The 27046-nt window shown below is 45.4% G+C and overlaps 1 protein-coding gene across 1 annotated transcript in view; it reads left to right on the top strand.

Annotated features, from left to right (window-relative positions):
* Positions 1-26777, top strand: part of LOC121843774 (regulator of G-protein signaling 7-like) — a gene marked incomplete at its 5' end in the record, with an annotated part of 31930 nt that extends 5153 nt beyond the window's left edge. Inside the window, 10 exons of the mRNA XM_042313590.1 lie at positions 2671-2735; positions 3388-3464; positions 4287-4368; positions 10728-10802; positions 15084-15182; positions 16028-16089; positions 18623-18733; positions 21759-21884; positions 25125-25311; positions 26541-26777. Coding sequence (XP_042169524.1) covers positions 2671-2735; positions 3388-3464; positions 4287-4368; positions 10728-10802; positions 15084-15182; positions 16028-16089; positions 18623-18733; positions 21759-21884; positions 25125-25311; positions 26541-26663 — 1007 coding nt within the window. The remainder of the gene's footprint in view (positions 1-2670; positions 2736-3387; positions 3465-4286; positions 4369-10727; positions 10803-15083; positions 15183-16027; positions 16090-18622; positions 18734-21758; positions 21885-25124; positions 25312-26540) is intronic.
* Positions 26778-27046: the final 269 nt, after the last annotated feature.

Raw genomic sequence — 27046 nt, 5'->3', positions numbered from 1 at the left:
GTAGTTGATGTCCTTGATGATGTTCTTGGCCTTCCTGTGACATCGGGTGCTGTAGGTGTTCTGGAGGGCAGGTAGTTTGCCCCCGGTGATGCATTGGGCAGACCGCACTTCCCTCTGGGGAGCTCTGCCATTGCAAGCAGTGCAGTTGCCGTATAAGGCAGTGATACAGCCCAACAGGATGCTCTCAATTGTGCATCTGTAAAGGTTTGTGAGGGTTTTAGGTGCCAAGTCAAATTTCTTCTCCTAAGGTTGAAGAGCCGCTGTTGCTCCTTCTTCACAACACTGTCTGTGTGGGGGGACCATTTTAGATTGTCAGTGATGTGTACGTGGAGGAACTTGAAGCTTTCCACCTTCTCCACTGCGGTCCCGTTGATGTGGATAGGGAGTGCTCCCTCTGCCGTTTCCTGAAGTACACGATCATCTTTGTTTTGTTGACGTTGAGTGAGAGGTTATTTTCCTGGCACAACTCCGCCAGGGCCCTCACCGCCTCTCGTTATTGTTGGTAATCAGGCCGATTACTGTCGTGTCTTCTGCAAACTTGATGATTGAGTTGGAGTCGTGCATGGCCACGCAGTCATGGGTGAACAGGGAATACAGGAGGGGACTCAGCAGACACCCTTGTGGGGCCCCCGTGTTGAAGATCAGCGAAGTGGAGGTGTTGTTTCCTACCTTCAACCCTTGTGGGCAGCCCATCAGGAAGTCCAGGATCCAGTTGCACAGGGCGGGGTTTCCTACACAGGGCCCCAAGCTTAATGCTGAGCTTGGAGTGTACTATGGTGTTGATTGCTGAGCTATAGTCAATGAACAGCATTCTTACATAGGTGTTCCTCTTATCCAGATGGAATCGGGCAGTGTGCAGTGTGATGGCAATTACATCGTCTGTGGATCTATTGGGGAGGTAAGCAAATTGGAGTGGGTCTAGTGTTTCCGGGATGATGGTGTTGGTGTGAGCCATGACCAGTCTTTCAAAGCATTTCATGGCTACCGACGTGAGTGCTACGGGGCGGTAATCATTTAAATAGGTTACCTTTGCATTCTTGGGCACAGGGACTATGGTGGTCTGCTTGAAATGTGGCTATTACAGACCTGGTCAGGGAGAGATTGAAAATGGCAGTGAAGATACTTTCCAGTTGGTCTGCGCATGCTCTGAGTACATGCCCTTTTAACAGCTGGTGCGCTCATGCATGCTTCAGTGTTGCTTGCCTCGAAGTGAGCATAAAGAGGCATTTAGCTCGTCTGGTAGGCCCGCGTCCTTGCGCAGCCCGTGGCTGGTAGTCCATAATAGTTTGAAAGCCCTGCCACATTCGACGAGCGTCAGAGCCGGTGTAGTAGGATTCAAACTTAGTCCTGTATTGAGGCTTTGCCTGTTTGATGGTTAGTCTGAATAGCGGGATTTCTTATAAGGGTCTGGATTAGTGTCCCGCTCCTTGAAAGCAGCAGCTCTAGCATCTAGCTCAGTGCAGATGTCTGTAATCCATGGCTTCTGGTTGGGGTATGTACAGTACGTACGGTCACTGTGGGGACGACGTTGTCAATGCACTTATTGATGAAGCCGGTGACTGAGGTGGTGTACTTCTCAATACCATTGGAGGAATCCCGGAACATATTCCAGTCTGTGCTAGCAAAACAGTCCTGTAGCGTAGCATCCGTGTCAACTGACCACTTCCGTATTGAGCGAGTCACTTCCTGCTTTAGTGTTTGCTTGTAAGCAGGAAGATAGAGTTATGGTCAGATTTGCCAAATGGAGGGCGAGGGATAACTGTGTATGCACCTCTGTTTGTGGAGTAAAGGTAGTCTAGAGTCCTGCCGATGCACGGAAAACCCAGCCAGCTCTATATTATCAGTGTTGTCGTTCAGCCACGACTCAGTGAAAAATAAGATATTACAGTTTTGAATATCTTATGAAGTGGACTGTAGGATAGCTTGGGGATAGATGAAGTGGACTGTAGGATAGCTTGGGGATAGATGAAGTGGACTGTAGGATAGCTTGGGGATAAATGAAGTGGACTGTAGGATAGCTTGGCGATAAATGAAGTGGACTGTAGGATAGCTTGGGGATAGATGAAGTGGACTGTAGGATAGCTTGGCGATTGATGAAGTGGACTGTAGGATAGCTTGGGGATAGATTAAGTGGACTGTAGGATAGCTTGGCGATAGATGAAGTGGACTGTAGGATAGCTTGGGGATAGATGAAGTGGACTGTAGGATAGCTTGGGGATAGATGAAGTGGACTGTAGGATAGCTTGGGGATAGATGAAGTGGACTGTAGGATAGCTTGGGGATAGATGAAGTGGACTGTAGGATAGCTTGGGGATAGATGAAGTGGACTGTAGGATAGCTTGGGGATAAATGAAGTGGACTGTAGGATAGCTTGGGGATAGATGATATAGCCCTTCGTACATCAGCTGATATCTCAAAGTGCTGTACAGAAACCCAGCCTAAAACCCCAAACAGCAAGCAATGCAGAGGTCGAGACAGCAGGGTAGCATGTCTATAACACAATATTTCTCCTGACTGACTGTTCTCTGACTGTTCTCTGACTAACTGTTTCTGCTCTCTGACTTATTGTTTCTGACTAATTGACTGTTTCTCACTAATTGATTGTTTTCTGACTGACTGTTTCTGCTGACTGTTCTCTGACTAACTGTTTTTCACCTCTGTCCCTTACAGCTGTTTACCTCTGCAAAAGAACAATGCAAAACAAAGCCCGCCTGGAGCTGGCTGACTACGAAGCTGTAAGCTCCCTCCTCTTCCCTCCTCCTCCTCCTCCTCCTCCCACCTCTTTCCTCCTCCTCCTCCTCCTCCCTCCTCCTCCTCCCTCCTCCTCCTCCCACCTCTTCCCTCCCTCCTCCTCCTCCCTCCTCTTCCCTCCCTCCTCTTCCCTCCCTCCTCCCCACCTCTTCCCTCCCTCCTCCTCTTCCCTCCCTCCTCCTCCTCCTCCCCCCACCTCTTCCCTCCCTCCTCCTCCTCCTCCCCCCACCTCTTCCCTCCCTCCTCCTCCTCCCCCACCTTCTTCCCTCCCTCCTCCTCCCACCTCTTCCCTCCCCTTCTTCCCTCCCTCCCCCTTCCTCCCCTCTCCCCTCCCTCCTCCCACCTCTTCCCTCCCTCTCTTCACCTCCTCCCTACACTATCCTTTTCCTCCTCCTCCATCTCTTCCCTCTCCCTCCTTCCTCCTCCTCCCTCCTCCTCTATTCTACAGTCGTTTCTATCCGAGTGTAAAGAACAATCAACCAGTCCCAACATTCGATGGAGACAAGGCTGCTTAGTTTGGAAAGCAGTTAACTACTGTTTAAAAACAACTGTATTTTTCCCCTCAGAGGCATGTTTTATGAAAGAGGTAGTGAAACTATAAAACACTAGGTGTTTGTATGTTCCTGTGTGTTTCAGGAGAGCTTAGCCAGACTACAGAGAGCGTTCGCCAGGAAATGGGAGTTTATATTTATGCAAGCTGAAGCACAAGCAAAGTAAGTATCTCCTCCAATCTAGCGTCTCAAATGGCACCCTGACCCCTACACAGTGCACTGCTATGGGTGCTATTAGGGAATAGGGTACCATTTGGGCTGCAAGCTCATGTTGAGCTGAATTGATGCATGCAGACTGACTGGTAAAACAGCCCTTTTCCCCAACAACACAGCCTCAAGGTCTCTGCCTCAATTTACTCACAGATGTGGAAAGAGAGGAGAGGGGAGAGGTGGGGGAAGGAGAGGTGGGGAGGAAGGAGAGGTGGGGAGGGGAAAGGAGAGGAGAGGAGAGAGGAGAGAGGAGAGGGTGGGGGAAGGAGAGGTGGGGAGGGGAAAGAGAGGAGAGGGGAGAGGTAGGGGGAGAACGGAGAGGTGGGGAGGGGAGAGGAGAGAGGAGAGAGGAGAGGTGGAGAGGAGAAAGGAGAGGTGGGGAGGGGAGGGGAGGGGAGGGGAGGGGAGGGGGGAGGGGAGGGGAGGGAGAGGAGAGGAGAGGAGAGGAGAGGAGAGGAGAGGAGAGGAGAGGAGAGGAGAGGAGAGGAGAGGAGAGGAGAGGAGAGGAGAGGAGAGGAGAGGAGAGGAGAGGAGAGGAGAGGAGAGGAGAGGATGTTTTGTTTTCTTAGGGAAAATCAAGTCTGAAATTTCTAAGCGAAAAATACAAACTTCAGAAGCCTTTTTAAACCTCAAATACACTACACATTTGACTTTTCCTACATTTCACGAAGGTTCATGTGCGACAGGGTGATCAAAAGAAGAACCTACATCTGTAACTAAATGAATGATGGGACGTCTGTGTTACAAGGTGTCCACCTCCATCCTTTAACACAGAGTTGACAAGAAGAGGGACAAAATTGAGAGGAAGATTCTGGACAGTCAAGAGAGAGCTTTCTGGGACGTACACAGACCAGTGGTAAGAATACAACCTTTCTGTTTCCCTGTCACCACAGACCATGTTTAGAGAGATACTGGGTTGTGTTCAGAGTGATACACTGTGTTGTGTTCAGAGTGATACACTGTGTTGTGTTCAGAGTGATGCACTGTGTTGTGTTCAGAGTGATACACTGTGTTGTGTTCAGAGAGTGTTACTGTGTTGTGTTCAGAGTGATGCACTGTGTTGTGTTCAGAGAGTGTTACTGTGTTGTGTTCAGAGTGATACACTGTGTTGTGTTCAGAGTGATACACTGTGTTGTGTTCAGAGAGTGTTACTGTGTTGTGTTCAGAGTGATGCACTGTGTTGTGTTCAGAGAGTGTTACACTGTGCTGTGTTCAGAGTGATACACTGTGTTGTGTTCAGAGAGTGTTACTGTGTTGTGTTCAGAGTGATGCACTGTGTTGTGTTCAGAGAGTGTTACTGTGTTGTGTTCAGAGTGATGCACTGTGTTGTGTTCAGAGTGATGCACTGTGTTGTGTTCAGAGAGTGTTACTGTGTTGTGTTCAGAGTGATACACTGTGTTGTGTTCAGAGTGATGCACTGTGTTGTGTTCAGAGAGTGTTACTGTGTTGTGTTCAGAGTGATACACTGTGTTGTGTTCAGAGTGATACACTGTGTTGTGTTCAGAGAGTGATACACTGTGTTGTGTTCAGAGTGATACACTGTGTTGTGTTCAGAGTGATACACTGTGTTGTGTTCAGAGAGTGATACACTGTGTTGTGTTCAGAGTGATACACTGTGTTGTGTTCAGAGTGTTACACTGTGTTGTGTTCAGAGAGTGATACACTGTGTTGTGTTCAGAGAGTGATACACTGTGTTGTGTTCAGAGAGTGATACACTGTGTTGTGTTCAGAGTGATGCACTGTGTTGTGTTCAGAGTGATGCACTGTGTTGTGTTCAGAGAGTGTTACTGTGTTGTGTTCAGAGTGATGCACTGTGTTGTGTTCAGAGAGTGTTACACTGTGCTGTGTTCAGAGTGATACACTGTGTTGTGTTCAGAGAGTGTTACTGTGTTGTGTTCAGAGTGATGCACTGTGTTGTGTTCAGAGAGTGTTACTGTGTTGTGTTCAGAGTGATGCACTGTGTTGTGTTCAGAGTGATACACTGTGTTGTGTTCAGAGAGTGTTACTGTGTTGTGTTCAGAGTGATACACTGTGTTGTGTTCAGAGTGATACACTGTGTTGTGTTCAGAGAGTGTTACTGTGTTGTGTTCAGAGTGATACACTGTGTTGTGTTCAGAGTGATACACTGTGTTGTGTTCAGAGTGATACACTGTGTTGTGTTCAGAGTGATACACTGTGTTGTGTTCAGAGTGATGCACTGTGTTGTGTTCAGAGAGTGATACACTGTGTTGTGTTCAGAGTGATACACTGTGTTGTGTTCAGAGTGATACACTGTGTTGTGTTCAGAGTGATACACTGTGTTGTGTTCAGAGAGTGTTACACTGTGTTGTGTTCAGAGAGTGTTACTGTGTTGTGTTCAGAGTGATACACTGTGTTGGGTTCAGAGTGATGTGTTGTGTTCAGAGTGAGATATAGCAGTGATAGTATATAGCAGTGATAGCTAGGCAGCAGCATATAGCAGTGATAGCTAGGCAGTAGCATATAGCAGTGATAGCTAGGCAGTAGCATATAGAGGTTAATAGCACTGGGCTAATAAGCAGAGCATGCCACACAACATAACCACACTATGTACAGAGGCTAACCTAGCACACAGTAAGAACAGGGTCAACTAGCATGAGAAACTGTGGTAAGCTAGCATGCTAGTCTAGTAGGCCACAGGCTGTGGATTGTAGCACACGGTGTGTACAGTGGAGGGCTAGTAGGCCTCAGGCTATAGCACTTTTTCATTTTTTTATTGAACCTTTATTTAACCTGTCTTGGACTGGGGTTCCGCTAGCGGAAGCCCCCGCAACAGCCAGTGAAAGTGCAGGGCGCCAAATTCAAAACAACAAAAATCTCATAATTAAAACTCCTCAAGCATTTACACCATTTTAAAGATAAAATTATCGTTAATCCAGCCACATTGTCTAATTTCAAAAATGCTTTACAGCGAAAGCACCACAAATGATTATGTTAGGTCACCACCAAGCAACAGAAAAACCCAGCCATTTTCCCAGCCAAAGAAAGGAGTCACAGAAAGCAGAAATAGAGATCAAATTAATCACTAACCTTTGATGATCTTCATCAGATGACACTCATAGGACTTCATGTTACACAATACATGTATGTTTTGTTTGATAAAGTTCATATTTATATAGAAAATCTGAGTTTACATTGGCGCATTACGTTCGGTAGTTCTAAAACATGCGGTGATTGTGCAGAGCCACATCAATTTACAGAAATACTCATAATAAACATTGATAAAGATACAACTATTATATATGGAACTTTAGATACACTTCTCCTTAATGCAACCGCTGTGGCAGATTTCAAAAAAACTTTACAGAGAAGGCAAACCATGCAATAATCTGAGTACAGCCTTTAGACAACAAAGCAGCCAAAAAGATACCCGCCATATTGGGTAGTCAACATTACTCAGAAATAGCATTTTAAATATTCCCTTACCTTTGATAATCTTCATCAGAATGCACTCCCAGGAATCCCAGTTCCACCATAAATGTTTGATTTGTTCGATAATGTCCATCAGTTATGCCCAAATATCTTATTTTGTTAGGGCGTTTGGTAAACAAATCCAAAAGCGTGTCCTGGTCGCGCCGAACGTCGGACGAAATGTTCAAAAAAGTTCAGTTACAAACTGTAGAAACATGCCAAACTAAGTATGGAATCAATCTTTAGGATGTTTTTAATTACATAAAACTTAATGTTCCAACCGGACAATTCCTTTGTCTGTACAAATGGAGTGGAATATAGCTACCTTTCACGTGAGCGCGCCAGCCCGAGGCTGTGGCACTCTGCCAGCCCGAGGCTGTGGCACTCTGCCAGCCCGAGGCTGTGGCACTCTGCCAGACCGAGGCTGTGGCACTCTGCCAGACCGAGGCTGTGGCACTCTGCCAGACCGAGGCTGTGGCACTCTGCCAGACCGAGGCTGTGGCACTCTGCCAGACCGAGGCTGTGGCACTCTGCCAGACCGAGGCTGTGGCACTCTGCCAGACCACTCACTCAAAGAGCCCTTATGAGCCCCTCCTTTAGAGGAGAATCCTCAAAACAGGTTCTAAATACTGTTGACATTGGGAATTGAAACTTAACTAATATCACCCTGTATCTTCAATGGGGGCTGAGTTGAAGAACTACGAACCTCAGATTTCTCACTTCTTGGTTGGATTTTTTTCTCAGGTTTTTGCCCTCCATATGAGTTCTGTTATACTCACAGACATCATTCAGAATGTTTTCTATCCAAATTTGCTAATTATAATCATATTCTAGATTTTACGGCTGAGTAGCAGGCAGCTTAATTTGGGCACATTTTTCATCCAAGCTACCCAATAAAAAATAAAAATACTGCCCCCTACCCCAAAGAAGTTAACTAGGCAAGTCAGTTAAGAACACATTCTTATTTACAATGATGGCTAAACAATGAACCCCGGCTAAACCCTAACCCGGACGACGCTGGGGCTTGTGCGAGGCCCTATTGGTGGAGAACTTGGAGAAATGTTGAGATGTAGTGGTTCAAACCTCCCTAGAGGTCACAGAGGAACATGATCAATTTTGGCACTTTAGCAAGTCAGATTTATTGAATTCTCCACGTGGTCCAAATTAAAACCCCTTAAGCTCAAAATCCCGCTCGAATTCCCTTACCGGGATAGATTTGACAACATCCGCTGAAACTACAGAAATATAAATATAAGTGTAATACATCAAAATAAAGCTTAACTTCTTGTTAATCCAGCTGCGGTGTCAGATTTCAAAAAGGCTTTACGGCAAAAGCAGACCATGTGATTATCTGAGGACAGCGCCCAGAAAACAACAACATTAAAACCATTTTGCAACCAGGCAGGTGCGACACGAAAGTCAGAAATAGCGATATAATAAATGCCTTACCTTTTAAGATCTTCATATTTTTGCAGTTCCAAATGTCTCAGTGACAGAATGAATGGTCGTTTTCTTCTATTCCTTCTTTATATCCCCAAAATGTCCATTTATTTGGTGCGTTTGATTCAGAAATACATGACTACAAAGTATCTAATAGGTTACCTGTAAACTTGGTCCAACATTTCAAACAACGTTTCTACGTTTCTAATCAATCTTCAGGTATCCTAAAATGTAAATAATTGCTCAAATTTAATACGGGATAAACAGTTTCCAATACCGAAGAAAAACACCACGGAGCACACTCCTGTTCACGCGCACCAAAAGACTAGTGACCTGCTGAGTGACACATAGAAAGAATAGGACTACTTCTTTATTTCTCAAAAGAAAAACATAAAACCATTTCTAAAAGACTGTTGACATCTAGTGGAAGCCATAGGAACTGCAATATGGGCCCTAATAAATCAGGTTTCCCATAGAAAACCATTGGAAAACACAATGACCTCAAAAAATAATTTCCCTGGATGGGTTGTGCTCAGGGTTTTGCCTGCCATATCAGTTCTGTTATACTCACAGACAGTATGTTAACAGTTTTAGAAACGTTAGTGTTTTCTGTCCAATACTATCATGCATATGCATATCCTAGATTCGGGGCCTGAGTAAGAGGCAGTTTACTTTGGGCACGCTTTTCATCCGGATGTGAAAATACTGCCCACTAGCCTAAAGAGGTTTTAAAGGGCAATTTAATATAACAGGCTTTTAAAATTCAATATTTTTGCCCAATTTTTACTTATAATATCAAAGGGCACATTTCATGGATTGACCCTAATATATCATTGTTTTTTTGTCCTTGTTCCACAGCCTGGAGAAGACCTAAAACCTCTTAGGGATCGCAAACCGCCAGCGGAACACCTGTCGACAACATCTGGTGAAATTGCAGAGCGCCAAATTTAATATTAAACATTCATGAAAATACAACTGTCTTACATTATTTAAAAGCTTAACGTCCTGTTTATCCAACCGCGTCAGATTTCAAAAAGGTTTTACGGCAAAAGCATACCCATGTGATTATCACATCATTATCACACACCACATCAAAATACTTTTTCAACCAGCACAGGCGTCACAAAATCCCAAAGAGCGATAAAATAAATCACTTACCTTTGAAGATCTTCCTCTGTTTGCAATTCCAAGGGTCCCAGCTACACAATGAATGGTCGTTTTGTTCGATAAAGTCCTTCTTCATATCCAAAAAGTCAGTTTAGTTGGCGCCATTGATTTCAGTAATCCACTCCTTCAACATGCATACAGAGGAATCCAAAAAGCTACCGGTAAACTTCATCCAAACAAGTCAACCAATGTTTCTATACAATCCTCAGGTACCCTAATATGTAAATAAACGATAATATTTCAGATGGAAAGAACAGTGTTCAATAGAAAAGGAAAATAACATAGAGCGCCCTCATTCACGCGCGCCAAAAGCCTACCTTTCCAGATGAGCACACCTTGGAAAAACGACTACTTGTTAGTTTTTCAAGAAACAAGCCTGAATCCCTGTATAAAGACTGTTGATCTTGTGGGATTTTCCAGGTGGATTTTCACCTGCCATATCCGTTCTGTTATACTCACAGACATTTTTCTTGCAGTTTTAGAAACTGTTTTCTATCCAATGGACCTGAATAACAGGCAGTTTACTTTGGGCACGTCAGTCAGCTGGAAATTCAGGATACTGGCCCCTAGCCTAGAAGACTGATGGAAATGTGTCCTTGTTCCACAGCCTGGAGAAGACTGATGTAAATGTGTCCTTGTTTCCCTATACAGCCTGGAGAAGACTGATGTAAATGTGTCCTTGTTTCTCTATACAGCCTGGAGAAGACTGATGTAAATGTGTCCTTGTTTCCCTATACAGTCTGGAGAAGACTGATGTAAATGTGTCCTTGTTTCCCTATACAGACTGGAGAAGACTGATGTAAATGTGTCCTTGTTTCTCTATACAGCCTGGAGAAGACTGATGTAAATGTGTCCTTGTTTCTCTATACAGACTGGAGAAGACTGATGTAAATGTGTCCTTGTTTCCCTATACAGACTGGAGAAGACTGATGTAAATGTGTCCTTGTTTCCCTATACAGCCTGGAGAAGACTGATGTAAATGTGTCCTTGTTTCCCTATACAGACTGGAGAAGACTGATGTAAATGTGTCCTTGTTTCCCTATACAGCCTGGAGAAGACTGATGTAAATGTGTCCTTGTTTCCCTATACAGTCTGGAGAAGACTGATGTAAATGTGTCCTTGTTTCCCTATACAGCCTGGAGAAGACTGATGTAAATGTGTCCTTGTTTCTCTATACAGCCTGGATGTGTGAACACAACAGAGGCCGATATCAAGAAGTCCTCAAGGATGAAGCAGCCTCATAAAACAAGAAAGGTATGGATTGTCATATGTACTGTAATATGAACTGTAAAATCTACTGTAATACAGTGGGGAGAACAAGTATTTGATTCACTGCCGATTTTACAGGTTTTCCTACTTACAAAGCATGTAGAGGTCTGTAATTTTTTATCATAGGTACACTTCAACTGTGAGATACGGAATCTAAAATCCAGAAAATCACATTGTATGATTTTTAAGTAATTAAATTGCATTTTATTGCATGACATAAGTATTTGATACATCAGAAAAGCAGAACTTATTATTTGGTACAGAAACCTGTGTTTGCAATTACAGAGATTACACATTTCCTGTAGTTCTTGACCAGGTTTGCACACACTACAGCAGGGATTTTGGCCCACTCCTCCATACAGACCTTCTCCAGATCCTTCAGGTTTCGGGGCTGTCGCTGGGCAATACAGACTTTCAGCTCCCTCCAAAGATTTTCTATTGGGTTCAGGACTGGAGACTGGCTAGGCCACTCCAGGACCTTGAGATGCTTCTTACGGAGCCACTCCTTAGTTGCCCCGCCTGTGTGTTTCAGGTTGTTGTCATGCTGGAAAACCCAGCCACGACCCATCTTCAATGCTCTTACTGAGGGAAGGAGGTTGTTGGCCAAGATCTCGCGATACATGGCCCCATCCATCCTCCCCTCAATACTGTGCAGTCGTCCTGTCCCCTTTGCAGAAAAGCATCCCCAAAGAATGATGTTTCCACCTCCATGCTTCACGGTTGGGATGGTGTTCTTGGGGTTGGTTGTACTCATCCTTCTTCTTCCTCCAAACACTGCGAGTGGAGTTTAGACCAAAAAGCTCTATTTTTGTCTCATCAGACCACAGGACTTTCTCCCACTCCTCCTCTGGATCATCCAGATGGTCATTGGCAAACTTCAGACGGGCCTGGACATGCACTGGCTTGAGCAGGGGGACCTTGCGTGCGCTGCAGGATTTTAATCCATGACGGCGTAGTGTGTTACTAATGGTTTTCTTTGAGACTGTGGTCCCAGCTCTCTTCAGGTCATTGATGTGGTGACAGCAGTGAGAGAGAGGATGTGGTGACAGCAGTGACACAGAGAGAGAGGATGTGGTGACAGCAGTGACACAGAGAGGATGTGGTGACAGCAGTGACACAGAGAGGATGTGGTGACAGCAGTGACACAGAGAGAAAGGATGTGGTGACAGCAGTGACACAGAGAGAAAGGATGTGGTGACAGCAGTGACACAGAGAGGATGTGGTGACAGCAGTGACACAGAGAGAAAGGATGTGGTGACAGCAGTGACACAGAGAGAGAGGATGTGGTGACAGCAGTGACAGAGAGAGAGAGGATGTGGTGACAGCAGTGACACAGAGAGAGAGGATGTGGTGACAGCAGTGACACAGAGAGAGAGGATGTGGTGACAGCAGTGAGAGAGAGAAAGCGAGGATGTGGTGACAGCAGTGACAGAGAGAGAGAGAGGATGTGGTGACAGCAGTGACACAGAGAGAGAGAGAGGATGTGGTGACAGCAGTGACACAGAGAGAGAAAGGATGTGGTGACAGCAGTGACAGAGAGAGAGAGAGCGAGGATGTGGTGACAGCAGTGACAGAGAGAGAGAGATGTGGTGACAGCAGTGAGAGAGAGAGAGAGGATGTGGTGACAGCAGTGACACAGAGAGAGAGAGGATGTGGTGACAGCAGTGAGAGAGAGAGAGGATGTGGTGACAGCAGTGACACAGAGAGAGAGGATGTGGTGACAGCAGTGAGAGAGAGAGAGAGGATGTGGTGACAGCAGTGACACAGAGAGAGAGGATGTGGTGACAGCAGTGACAGGCTGTATCACATCCGGCTGTGATTGGGAGTCCCATTGGGCGGAGCACAATTGGCCCAGCGTCGTCCAGGTTTTTCAGGGGTAGGCCGTCATTATAAATAAGAATTTGTTCTTAACTGACTTGCCTAGTTAAATAAATAAAATAAACAAAAAAGAGAGGGAGAGTTGAAGAGACAAAGATACATTGTGTGTGTGTGTGAGTGAGTGTGTCAGTTTGAATGGGCTGTCCTTGTCTTGCTCCTCTGTGTCAGTTTGAATGGGCTGTCCTTGTCTTGCTCCTCCATATGTCAGTTTGAAAGGGCTGTCCTTGTCTTGCTCCTCTGTGTCAGTTTGAATGGGCTGTCCTTGTCTTGCTCCTCTGTGTCAGTTTGAATGGGCTGTCCTTGTCTTGCTCCTCCATTTATCAGTTTGAAAGGGCTGTCCTTGTCTTGCTCCTCTGTATGTCAGTTTGAATGGGCTGTCCTTGTCTTGCTCCTCCGTTTATCAGTTTGAATGGGCTGTCCTTGTCTTGCTCCTCTGTATGTCAGTTTGAATGGGCTGTCCTTGTCTTGCTCCTCTGCATGTCAGTTTGAATGGGCTGTCCTTGTCTTGCTCCTCTGCATGTCAGTTTGAATGGGCTGTCCTTGTCTTGCTCCTCTGCATGTCAGTTTGAATGGGCTGTCCTTGTCTTGCTCCTCTGCATGTCAGTTTGAATGGGCTGTCCTTGTCTTGCTCCTCCGTTTATCAGTTTGAATGGGCTGTCCTTGTCTTGCTCCTCCATATGTCAGTTTGAAAGGGCTGTCCTTGTCTTGCTCCTCTGTGTCAGTTTGAATGGGCTGTCCTTGTCTTGCTCCTCTGTATGTCAGTTTGAATGGGCTGTCCTTGTCTTGCTCCTCTGTATGTCAGTTTGAATGGGCTGTCCTTGTCTTGCTCCTCCGTTTACAGTTTGAATGGGCTGTCCTTGTCTTGCTCCTCCGTATGTCAGTTTGAAAGGGCTGTCCTTGTCTTGCTCCTCTGTGTCAGTTTGAATGGGCTGTCCTTGTCTTGCTCCTCCGTTTATCAGTTTGAATGGGCTGTCCTTGTCTTGCTCCTCCGTATGTCAGTTTGAATGGGCTGTCCTTGTCTTGCTCCTCCGTATGTCAGTTTGAATGGGCTGTCCTTGTCTTGCTCCTCCGTATGTCAGTTTGAATGGGCTGTCCTTGTCTTGCTCCTCCATATGTCAGTTTGAATGGGCTGTCCTTGTCTTGCTCCTCTGTATGTCAGTTTGAATGGGCTGTCCTTGTCTTGCTCCTCTGCATGTCAGTTTGAATGGGCTGTCCTTGTCTTGCTCCTCCGTTTATCAGTTTGAATGGGCTGTCCTTGTCTTGCTCCTCCGTATGTCAGTTTGAATGGGCTGTCCTTGTCTTGCTCCTCCGTAAGTGAGTTTGGGGATGGCAACGAGACCTGTAACATAACTCACGCAAATTAGAACAGTGAAAAAGTAACAGTGAGAACAATAACCACAGACAACTTCAATTACCGTCAAACACTCATGGTTTATTTTTAAACACATGGTGAAGGGGGAGGGGGGGACACTCATGGTTTATTTTTAAACACATGGTGAAGGGGGACGACACTCATGGTTTATTTTTAAACACATGGTGAAGGGGGAGGGGGAGGACACTCATGGTTTATTTTTAAACACATGGTGAAGGGGGACACTCATGGTTTATTTTTAAACACATGGTGAAGGGGGGGGGGGACACTCATGGTTTATTTTTAAACACATGGTGAAGGGGGAGGGGGGGGGACACTCATGGTTTATTTCTAAACACATGGTGAAGGGGGGAGGGGGAGGACACTCATGGTTTATTTTTAAACACATGGTGAAGGGGGACACTCATGGTTTATTTCTAAACACATGGTGAAGGGGGAGGGGGCAGGAAAAGGGGCTGAGCTGGACCCAAGGAAATAAACAAATATCCCAAAACACCCCTAAACTAGACTACTTCCATACAGCTAACTAACTAACTAACCAAAACACCCCTAAACTAGACTACTTCCATACAGCTAACTAACTAACTAACCAAAAATACAGTGGGTGGTCCGCCCAGTTCTAACTCGGGGATTTAGACGTTTACCTACGGGTAGTGTATGCCCATGGGCAATTTGTCTTGGTTCCCCATTTTCCCATCAACAAACAAACAGTCAAACACCAAAACCAAAACCAAAACCAAAACAATACTCACATGGTAACGGACACAGTGACATGTAGTTGATAAACCAAACCAGAGATCTACAGACAGATTGAGCTCTAGAGAAAACAACTGACAGGGTTTTTAAACCAAGGGAAAGGGAATGTGATTGGGTAAGGGAAACAGGAGGTGTGTCTTCTGATTGATGATTGATTGGTGACTGATTGGGGAATGATGTTTGTCACCTGTGAGGGGACAAGGAGAGGAAAGAAACACACACAGGATACCCGTATCCGTAACAACGATGTTTCTCTCCAGTCTGTGTACGGCCTCCAGAATGACATCCAGAGCCACAGCCCCGCCCACACCCCCGCTCCAGAGGTCAAAGAGCCCACGGAGGAGGAGATACGTGACCAGGTAATGTCATCAATACAAGGGCAAATTACAAAAGAGGTTTCTTCCAGAGCGGATGTCAACAAATATCCATCAAACTACAATGACATGTCAGTGTTTTCTGGTAGAATGGGCCATTTAAAAATAACAGAATGTTAGCTTGACTATCGTGTTATCTGACATATTGATCATTAGCTTGACTCTATCATGTTATCTGACATATTGATCATTATCTTGACTCTATCGTGTCATCTGACATATTGATCGTTAGCTTGACTCTATCGTGTCATCTGACATATTGATCGTTAGCTTGACTGGTCATCTGAAATATTTATCATTAGCTTGACTGGTCATCTGGAATATTGATCATTAGCTTGACTCTATCATGTTATCTGACATATTGATCATTATCTTGACTATCATGTTATCTGACATATTGATCGTTATCTTGACTCTATCATGTTATCTGACATATTGATCGTTATCTTGACTCTATCATGTTATCTGACATATTGATCGTTAGCTTGACTCTATCATGTTATCTGACATATTGATCATTATCTTGACTCTATCATGTTATCTGACATAATAATCGTTAGCTTGACTATTGTGTTATCTGACAGAATGGTTGTTATCTTGACTGGTCATCTGACAGAATGGTTGTTATCTTGACTCATCGTTATCAGAATGGTTGTTAGCTTGACTATATAATGTCATCTGACATATTGATCGTTAGCTTGACTATATAATGTTATCTGACATATTGGTCGTTAGCATGACTCTATTGTGTTATCTGACATATTGGCTGTTATCTTGACTGGTGACCTGACAGAGCAGCATGCCATCACATTGGCACCTTCTCCTTTCAGATTCAACACTGGCAAGCCCAACTAGACAGGCATCGGTTAAAAATGTCCAAAGTGGCAGAAAGGTAGGCTGTTTCCTTGTAATGCAACACACACACACACACACACACACACACACACACACACACACACACACACACACACACACACACACACACACACACACACACACACACACACACACACACACACACACACACACACAGTCTGAAAACAGACTGGTAGTCAAGGCTGTTATTGAAGTACTGTCTGAAAACAGACTGGTAGACAAGGCTGTTATTGGAGTAGTCAAGGCTGTTATTGGAGTAGTCAAGGCTGCTATTGGGGTACTGTCTGAAAACAGACTGGTAGACAAGGCTGTTATAGGAGTACTGTCTGAAAACAGACTGGTAGTCAAGGCTGTTATTGGAGTAGTCAAGGCTGTTATTGGGGTACTGTCTGAACACAGACTGGTAGTCAAAGCTGTTATTGGAGTAGTCAAGGCTGCTATTGGGGTACTGTCTGAAAACAGACTGGTAGACAAGGCTGTTATAGGAGTACTGTCTGAAAACAGACTGGTAGTCAAGGCTGTTATTGGAGTAGTCAAGGCTGTTATTGGGGTACTGTCTGAACACAGACTGGTAGTCAAGGCTGTTATTGGGGTACTGTCTGAAAACAGACTGGTAGTCAAGGCTGTTATTGAAGTACTGTCTAGTAAACAGACTGGTAGTCAAGGCTGTTATTGGGGTACTGTCTGAACACAGACTGGCAGTCAAGGCTGTTATTGGGGTACTGTCTGAACACAGACTGGCAGTCAAGGCTGTTATTGGGGTACTGTCTAGTAAACAGACTGGCAGTCAAGGCTGTTATTGAAGTACTGTCTGAACACAGACTGGCAGTCAAGGCTGTTATTGGTGTACGTATTGTCAGTGTGACTGGTGTACTTATTGTCAGTGAGCAGTGTGACTGGTGTACGTATTGTCAGTGTGACTGGTGTACGTATTGTCAGTGTGACTGGTGTACTTATTGTCAGTGAGCAGTGTGATTGGTGTACGTATTGTCAGTGTGATTGGAGTACGTATTGTCAGTGTGACTGGTGTACGTATTGTCAGTGTGATTGGTGTACGTATTGTCAGTGTGACTGGTGTACGTATTGTCAGTGTGACTGGTGTACGTATTGTCAGTGTGACTGGTGTACGTATTGTCAGTGTGATTGGTGTACGTATTGTCAGTGTGATTGGTGTACGTATTGTCAGTGTGATTGGTGTACGTATTGTCAGTGTGATTGGTGTACGTATTGTCAGTGAGCAGTGTGATTGGTGTACGTATTGTCAGTGTGATTGGTGTACGTATTGTCAGTGTGACTGGTGTACGTATTGTCAGTGAGCAGTGTGATTGGTGTACGTATTGTCAGTGTGATTGGAGTACGTATTGTCAGTGTGACTGGTGTACATATTGTCAGTGTGACTGGTGTACGTATTGTCAGTGAGCAGTGTGATTGGTGTACGTATTGTCAGTGTGATTGGTGTACGTATTGTCAGTGTGACTGGTGTACGTATTGTCAGTGAGCAGTGTGATTGGTGTACGTATTGTCAGTGTGATTGGTGTACGTATTGTCAGTGAGCAGTGTGATTGGTGTACGTATTGTCAGTGTGACTGGTGTACGTATTGTCAGTGAGCAGTGTGATTGGTGTACGTATTGTCAGTGTGATTGGTGTACGTATTGTCAGTGAGCAGTGTGATTGGTGTACGTATTGTCAGTGAGCAGTGTGATTGGTGTACGTATTGTCAGTGTGATTGGAGTACGTATTGTCAGTGTGATTGGTGTACGTATTGTCAGTGTGACTGGTGTACGTATTGTCAGTGAGCAGTGTGATTGGTGTACGTATTGTCAGTGTGATTGGAGTACGTATTGTCAGTGTGACTGGTGTACATATTGTCAGTGAGCAGTGTGATTGGTGTGATTGGTGTACGTATTGTCAGTGTGACTGGTGTACGTATTGTCAGTGTGACTGGTGTACGTATTGTCAGTGAGCAGTGTGATTGGTGTACGTATTGTCAGTGAGCAGTGTGACTGGTGTACGTATTGTCAGTGTGACTGGTGTACGTATTGTCAGTGTGACTGGTGTACATATTGTCAGTGAGCAGTGTGATTGGTGTACGTATTGTCAGTGAGCAGTGTGATTGGTGTACGTATTGTCAGTGAGCAGTGATTGGTGTACGTATTGTCAGTGTGATTGGTGTACAGTGTGATTGTCAGTGTGTGATTGGTGTACAGTCAGTGATTGGTGTACATATTGTCAGTGAGCAGTGTGATTGGTGTACGTATTGTCAGTGAGCATTGTCAGTGAGCAGTGTGATTGGTGTACATATTGTCAGTGAGCAGTGTGATTGGTGTACGTATTGTCAGTGTGATTGGTGTACGGTATTTGTCAGTGTGATTGGTGTACGTATTGTCAGTGTGATTGGTGTACGTATTGTCAGTGAGCAGTGTGACTGGTGTACGTATTGTCAGTGTGACTGGTGTACGTATTGTCAGTGTGATTGGTGTACGTATTGTCAGTGTGACTGGTGTACGTATTGTCAGTGAGCAGTGTGATTGGTGTACTCCCTATACAGCTTGCTGAGCTACACAGGGCAGTATGTGGAGTATGACCCCTTCTTCACCTCCCCGGAGCCCTCCAACCCCTGGATCTCTGATGACATCACCGTCTGGGAACTGGAGACCAGGTGGGTTTACCCTCAGTCTGTCCTTCTCTCTCTCTGTCAGAGTTACTGGAGACCAGGTGGGTTCCCCCTCAGTCTGTCCTTCTCTCTCTCTGTCAGAGTTACTGGAGACCAGGTGGGTTCCCCCTCAGTCTGTCCTTCTCTCTCTCTGTCAGAGTTACTGGAGACCAGGTGGTTTCACCCTCCTTCTCTCTCTCTGTCAGAGTTACTGGAGACCAGGTAGGTTTACCCTCAGTCTGTCCTTCTCTCTCTCTCTGTCAGAGTTACTGGAGACCAGGTGGGTTCCCCCTCAGTCTGTCCTTCTCTCTCTCTGTCAGAGTTACTGGAGACCAGGTGGGTTCCCCCTCAGTCTGTCCTTCTCTCTCTCTGTCAGAGTTACTGGAGACCAGGTAGGTTTACCCTCAGTCTGTCCTTCTCTCTCTCTCTCTGTCAGAGTTACTGGAGACCAGGTGGGTTCCCCCTCAGTCTGTCCTTCTCTCTCTCTCTGTCAGAGTTACTGGAGACCAGGTGGGTTCCCCCTCAGTCTGTCCTTCTCTCTCTCTGTCAGAGTTACTGGAGACCAGGTGGTTTTACCCTCAGTCTGTCATTCTCTCTCTCTGTCAGAGTTACTGGAGACCAGGTGGGTTCCCCCTCAGTCTGTACTTCTCTCTCTCTGTCAGAGTTACTGGAGACCAGGTGGGTTCCCCCTCAGTCTGTCCTTCTCTCTCTCTGTCAGAGTTACTGGAGAACAGGTGGGTTCCCCCTCAGTCTGTCCTTCTCTCTCTCTGTCAGAGTTACTGGAGACCAGGTGGGTTCCCCCTCAGTCTGTCCTTCTCTCTCTCTGTCAGAGTTACTGGAGACCAGGTGGTTTCACCCTCAGTCTGTCCTTCTCTCTTTCTCTGTCAGAGTTACTGGAGACCAGGTGGTTTCCCCCTCAGTCTGTCCTTCTCTCTCTCTGTCAGAGTTACTGGAGACCAGGGGGTTCCACCCTCAGTCTGTCCTTCTCTCTCTCTGTCAGAGTTACTGGAGACCAGGGGGGTTCCCCCTCAGTCTGTCCTTCTCTCTCTCTGTCAGAGTTACTGGAGAACAGGTGGGGTCCTTCTCTCTCTCTGTCAGAGTTACTGGAGACCAGGTGGGTTCCCCTCAGTCTGTCCTTCTCTCTCTCTGTCAGAGTTACTGGAGACCAGGGGGTTTCCCCCTCAGTCTGTCCTTCTCTCTCTCTGTCAGAGTTACTGGAGACCAGATGGGTTCCCCCTCAGTCTGTCCTTCTCTCTCTCTCTGTCAGAGTTACTGGAGACCAGGGGGGTTCCCCCTCAGTCTGTCCTTCTCTCTCTCTGTCAGAGTTACTGGAGAACAGGTGGGGTCCTTCTCTCTCTCTGTCAGAGTTACTGGAGACCAGGTGGGTTCCCCCTCAGTCTGTCCTTCTCTCTCTCTGTCAGAGTTACTGGAGACCAGGGGGGTTCCCCCTCAGTCTGTCCTTCTCTCTCTCTGTCAGAGTTACTGGAGACCAGGTGGGTTCCCCCTCAGTCTGTCCTTCTCTCTCTCTCTCTCTGTCAGAGTTACTGGAGACCAGGTGGGTTCCCCCTCAGTCTGTCCTTCTCTCTCTCTGTCAGAGGTACTGGAGACTAGGTGGTTTTACCCTCAGTCTGTCCTTCTCTCTCTCTGTCAGAGGTACTGGAGACCAGGTGGTTTTACCCTCAGTCTGTCCTTCTCTCTCTCTGTCAGAGTTACTGGAGACCAGGGGGGTTCCCCCTCAGTCTGTCCTTCTCTCTCTCTGTCAGAGTTACTGGATACCAGGTGGGTTCCCCCTCAGTCTGTCCTTCTCTCTCTCTGTCAGAGTTACTGGAGACCAGGTGGGTTCCCCCTCAGTCTGTCCTTCTCTCTCTCTCTGTCAGAGTTACTGGAGACCAGGTGGGTTCCCCCTCAGTCTGTCCTTCTCTCTCTCTGTCAGAGGTACTGGAGACCAGGTGGTTTTACCCTCAGTCTGTCCTTCTCTCTCTCTGTCAGAGTTACTGGAGACCAGGGGTTCCCCCTCAGTCTGTCCTTCTCTCTGTCAGAGTTACTGGAGACCAGGTGGGTTCCCCCTCAGTCTGTCCTTCTCTCTCTCTCTGTCAGAGTTACTGGAGACCAGGTGGGTTCCCCTCAGTCTGTCCTTCTCTCTCTCTGTCAGAGTTACTGGAGACCAGGTGGTTTCACCTTCAGTCTGTCCTTCTCTCTCTCTCTGTCAGAGTTACTGGAGACCAGGTGGGTTCTCCCTCAGTCTGTCCTTCTCTCTCTCTGTCAGAGTTACTGGAGACCAGGTGGTTTCACCTTCAGTCTGTCCTTCTCTCTCTCTCTGTCAGAGTTACTGGAGACCAGGTGGGTAACCAAAAGGTTGCAAGATCGAATCCCCGAGCTGACAAGGTCAAATCTGTCGTTCTGCCACTGAACAAGGCAGTTAACCCACTGTTCCTAGGCCGTCATTGAAAATAAGAATGTGGTCTTAACTTAAATAAAGGTCAAATTAAAAAAATATCTCTCTCTGTAGTAAGGAGCCAGGCCAGCAGAGAGTGAAGAGGTGGGGCTATGGGATTAACGAGGTGTTGAAGGATCCTCTGTCTATCTCTCTCTGTAGTAAGGAGCCGGGCCAGCAGAGAGTGAAGAGGTGGGGCTATGGGATTAACGAGGTGTTGAAGGATCCTCTGTCTATCTCTCTCTGTAGTAAGGAGCCGGGCCAGCAGAGAGTGAAGAGGTGGGGCTTTGGGATTAACGAGGTGTTGAAGGATCCTCTGTCTATCTCTCTCTGTAGTAAGGAGCCGGGCCAGCAGAGAGTGAAGAGGTGGGGCTTTGGGATTAACGAGGTGTTGAAGGATCCTCTGTCTATCTCTCTCTGTAGTAAGGAGCCGGGCCAGCAGAGAGTGAAGAGGTGGGGCTTTGGGATTAACGAGGTGTTGAAGGATCCTCTGTCTATCTCTCTCTGTAGTAAGGAGCCGGGCCAGCAGAGAGTGAAGAGGTGGGGCTTTGGGATTAACGAGGTGTTGAAGGATCCTCTGTCTATCTCTCTCTGTAGTAAGGAGCCGGGCCAGCAGAGAGTGAAGAGGTGGGGCTTTGGGATTAACGAGGTGTTGAAGGATCCTGTTGGGAGAGAACAGTTCCTCAAGTTTCTGGAGTCAGAGTTCAGCTCAGAGAACCTCAGGTATGTCTACTGTTCTTTACTCTGTATAATACACTACTCTAGTACTCTATGGTACTTTACTCTACTCTATATTACTGTACTCTACGCTAGTACTCTAATCTAGTACTCTACTACTCTAGTACTCTAGTACTCTACTCTTCTACTCTATTACACTACTCTAGTACTCTAGTACTCTAGTCTAGTACTCTAGTACTCTACTCTTCTACACTACTCTAGTACTCTAGTACTCTAGTCTAGTATAGTACTCTACTATGGAATATAAACACGTGTTTCAACTGGCCTGTAGTAGAATTTAATTTGCTCTCTGGCTCCCTCTGCTGGACATAATTCCCAATGCTGCTACAGGACTGGAGACAAGCTGGAAGAGCTTCCTGTCAGATTACTGTAGTTTGGGGCGTATAGATGTTGACATTTAGAAGAGCTTCCTGTCAGATTACTGTAGTTTGGGGCGTATAGATGTTGACATGTGGAAGAGCTTCCTGTCAGATTACTGTAGTTTGGGGCGTATAGATGTTGACATGTGGAAGAGCTTCCTGTCAGATTACTGTAGTTTGGAGCGTATAGATGTTGACATGTGGAAGAGCTTCCTGTCAGATTACTGTAGTTTGGGGCGTATAGATGTTGACATGTGGAAGAGCTTCCTGTCAGATTACTGTAGTTTGGAGCGTATAGATGTTGACATGCTGGAAGAGCTTCCTGTCAGATTACTGTAGTTTGGAGCGTGAACTGTGATGCAGATATCTGATTTTTACTTTCACTTATATTCAATCAATACTCAATCAGCAGAGCTGGTGTTTTGGTGTTGTCGAGAGTTGGATCTGTGATGGAGTTGTCAAATCGGTGAGCAGCTGCTCGTGTGGTCATTGTCACGAAGCCACATCCATCCCACTCGTGTAAGAAATACAGACGGAGAAAGCGTAGGCTCTATATAAAAATAATGACTCAAATTGAAAATCATTGAAAGGAAATAATGAGGATTTCTATCAGTCTAATCCAGGTGTAGATTACATCTCACATTCCAGTGTTAAAACTTGTAAACGGGGCTGGGTTTTATCTTAATGGTACGCCATGCAGCCAATGGCAACGTCCGCTTTAGGTATAATGCCGCGAGTCGCTTGTGGATTGGACAGCTCTAACACGGTTTCACAGCCATCACCGCCAAAACAACTGCTAGGTAGGTGTCGGCTTGTTCGTAAGGAAAGTGGCTGAGGGAACCATGTCAGTACACAAAGCTACCTTTCCACATACATCCTGTCCCTACTTGTGTCCTGAACAGGACCCTGTTCAATTTATATTTGTATTTACTTGACAATGTTATGATACGGAATAGGTCACCTGTAACGTCACAATTTCGCTTTTCACTTCCAGTGAACATGTTTAACATTCCTTTATCTGTCTGTGGTTCTGTTGATGTTTAACATTCCTTTATCTGTCTGTGGTTCTGTTGTTTTTAACATTCCTTTGTCTGTGGTCCAGGTTATGTTGTGTTTAACATTCCTTTATCTGTCTGTGGTCCAGGGTCTGTTGTTTAACATTCCTTTATCTGTCTGTGGTTCTGTTGTGTTTAACATTCCTTTATCTGTCTGTGGTTCTGTTGATGTTTAACATTCCTTTATCTGTCTGTGGTCCAGGTTCTGTTGTTTAACATTCCTTTATCTGTCTGTGGTTCTGTTGATGTTAAACATTCCTTTATCTGTCTGTGGTTCTGTTGATGTTTAACATTCCTTTATCTGTCGGTGGTTCTGTTGATGTTTAACATGCCTTTATCTGTCGGTGGTTCTGTTGATGTTTAACATTCCTTTATCTGTCTGTGGTTCTGTTGATGTTTAACATTCCTTTATCTGTCTGTGGTTCTGTTGATGTTTAACATTCCTTTATCTGTCGGTGGTTCTGTTGATGTTTAACATTCCTTTATCTGTCTGTGGTTCTGTTGTGTTTAACATTACTTTATCTGTCTGTGGTTCTGTTGATGTTTAACATTCCTTTATCTGTCTGTGGTTCTGTTGATGTTTAACATTCCTTTATCTGTCTGTGGTCCAGGTTCTGTTGATGTTTAACATTCCTTTATCTGTCTGTGGTTCTGTTGATGTTTAACATTCCTTTATCTGTCTGTGGTTCTGTTGTGTTTAACATTCCTTTATCTGTCTGTGGTCCAGGTTCTGTTGATGTTTAACATTCCTTTATCTGTCTGTGGTTCTGTTGTTTAACATTCCTTTATCTGTCTGTGGTTCTGTTGTTTAACATTCCTTTATCTGTCTGTGGTTCTGTTGATGTTTAACATTCCTTTATCTGTCTGTGGTCCAGGTTCTGTTGATGTTTAACATTCCTTTATCTGTCTGTGGTTCTGTTGATGTTTAACATTCCTTTATCTGTCTGTGGTTCTGTTGATGTTTAACATTCCTTTATCTGTCTGTGGTTCTGTTGATGTTTAACATTCCTTTATCTGTCTGTGGTTCTGTTGATGTTTAACATTCCTTTATCTGTCTGTGGTTCTGTTGATGTTTAACATTCCTTTATCTGTCTGTGGTTCTGTTGATGTTTAACATTCCTTTATCTGTCTGTGGTCCAGGTTCTGTTGTGTTTAACATTCCTGTATCTGTCTGTGGTTCTGTTGATGTTTAACATTCCTTTATCCGTCTGTGGTTCTGTTGATGTTTAACATTCCTGTATCTGTCTGTGGTCCAGGTTCTGTTGATGTTTAACAGTCCTGTATCTGTCTGTGATTCTGTTGATGTTTAACATTCCTTTATCTGTCTATGGTTCTGTTGTGTTTAACATTCCTTTATCTGTCTGTGGTTCTGTTGTGTTTAACATTCCTTTATCTGTCTGTGGTTCTGTTGATGTTTAACATTCCTTTATCTGTCTGTGGTTCTGTTGATGTTTAACATTCCTTTATCTGTCTGTGGTTCTGTTGATGTTTAACATTCCTTTATCTGTCTGTGGTTCTGTTGTGTTTAACATTCCTTTATCTGTCTGTGGTTCTGTTGTGTTTAACATTCCTTTGTCTGTGGTCCAGGTTATGTTGTGTTTAACATTCCTTTATCTGTCTGTGGTTCTGCTGATGTGTTACACATTCCTATATCTGTCTGTGGTTCTGTTGTGTTTAACATTCCTTTATCTGTCTGTGGTTCTGTTGTTTAACATTCCTTTATCTGTCTGTGGTTCTGTTGTGTTTAACATTCCTTTATCTGTCTGTGGTTCTGTTGATGTTTAACATTCCTTTATCTGTCTGTGGTCCAGGTTCTGGCTGGCGGTTCAGGAGGTGAAGAAGAGGCCGATTCGGGAGGTCCCTACAAGGGTCCAGGAGATCTGGCAGGAGTTCTTGGCCCCAGGGGCCCCCAGTGCCATTAACGTTGACTCCAAGAGCTATGACAAGACCACACAGAATGTCAAGGACCCCGGACGATACGCCTTCGAGGACGCACAGGTCTGTGAGGAGTCAGGAAGTGGTGTTTTGAATGGGGAGAGTAATACTGCAGCTGAATAGGAACAATGTTCTGTTTAATTACTTCTTTGTGACTCTCCGGCCCCGTTTATACCTGGTGCTAACATGCGTCCTTTGTCCTTTCTTGTCCACATTCTGATTTTGCCCACATTTTTAGACAGGTGTTAGAATGGAGTGGGGTTATTGATGGGTTGGTTCACAGTAAGGTTAGAATGGAGTGGGGTTATTGGTGGGTTGGTACACAGTAAGGTTAGAATGGAGTGGGGTTATTGGTGGGTTGGTTCACAGTAAGGTTAGAATGGAGTGGGGTTATTGGTGGGTTGGTACACAGTAAGGTTAGAATGGAGTGGGGTTATTGGTGGGTTGGTACACAGTAAGGTTAGAATGGAGTGGGGTTATTGGTGGGTTGGTGCACAGTAAGGTTAGAATGGAGTGGGGTTATTGGTGGGTTTGTGCACAGTAAGGTTAGAATGGAGTGGGGTTATTGGTGGGTTGGTACACAGTAAGGTTAGAATGGAGTGGGGTTATTGGTGGGTTGGAATGGAGTGGGGTTATTGGTGGGTTGATACACAGTAAGGTTAGAATGGAGTGAGGTTATTGGTGGGTTGGTACACAGTAAGGTTGGTATGGAGTGGGGTTTTTGGTGGGTTGGTACACAGTAAGGTTGGTATGGAGTGGGGGTTTTGGTGGGTTGGTACACAGTAAGGTTGGAATGGAGTGGGGTTATTGGTGGGTTGGTACACAGGAAGGTTAGAATGGAGTGGGGTTATTGGTGGGTTGGTACACAGTAAGGTTAGAATGGAGTGGGGTTATTGGTGGGTTGGTTCACAGTAAGGTTAGAATGGAGTGGGGTTATTGGTGGGTTAGAATGGAGTGGGGTTATTGGTGAGTTGGTACACACTAAGGTTGGTATGGATTGGGGTTATTGGTGGGTTGGTACACAGTAAGGTTGGAATGGAGTGGGGTTATTGGTGGGTTAGAATGGAGTGCGGTTATTGGTGGGTTGGTACACAGTAAGGTTAGAATGGAGTGGGGTTATTGGTGGGTTAGAATGGAGTGGGGTTATTGGTGGGTTGGTACACAGTAAGGTTAGAATGGAGTGGGGTTATTGGTGGGTTAGAATGGAGTGGGGTTATTGGTGGGTTAGAATGGAGTGGGGTTATTGGTGGGTCTGTACACAGTAAGGTTGGAATGTACCTTCTCTGTTTCAGGAGCACATCTACAAGCTGATGAAGAGTGATTCCTACAGCCGCTTCCTCCGCTCTACTTTCTACCAGGAGCTGCTACAGGCCAAGAAGAAGGTAAACAACTGGCTGAGGAGGCCGGACGTCTGACTCTGGGTCACAGCTGTATCTGTGGAGGATTACAGCAGCTCGGGACGGACGGTTGGATGAGAGGTTCAATACAGAGCAGAGGAATTACACTACAAATCAATTTAGGAAAACATCAGTCAAATATCAAATCACAAGACAATATAATCTCTTGTATTGGCAGCAGCGCCAGCATGACAGGGTGATCTGGAGGCTCAACTATAGTGTCTACAGTACAGCACCTATCACTGTTCTAACAATCCCAGCATGACAGGGTGATCTGGAGGCTCAACTATAGTGTCGACAGTAAAGCACCTATAACTGTTCTAACAATCCCAGCAGGACAGGGTAATCAGGAGGCTCAACTATGGTGTCGACAGTACAGCACCTATAACTGTGAATGTCTT

The sequence above is a fragment of the Oncorhynchus tshawytscha genome, unplaced genomic scaffold (assembly GCF_018296145.1).
Source record: "Oncorhynchus tshawytscha isolate Ot180627B unplaced genomic scaffold, Otsh_v2.0 Un_contig_2252_pilon_pilon, whole genome shotgun sequence".
Taxonomy (NCBI): Eukaryota; Metazoa; Chordata; class Actinopteri; order Salmoniformes; family Salmonidae; genus Oncorhynchus; species Oncorhynchus tshawytscha.
Note: the sequence above shows the minus strand (reverse complement) of the source record. Positions and strands in the feature narration are given on the sequence as shown.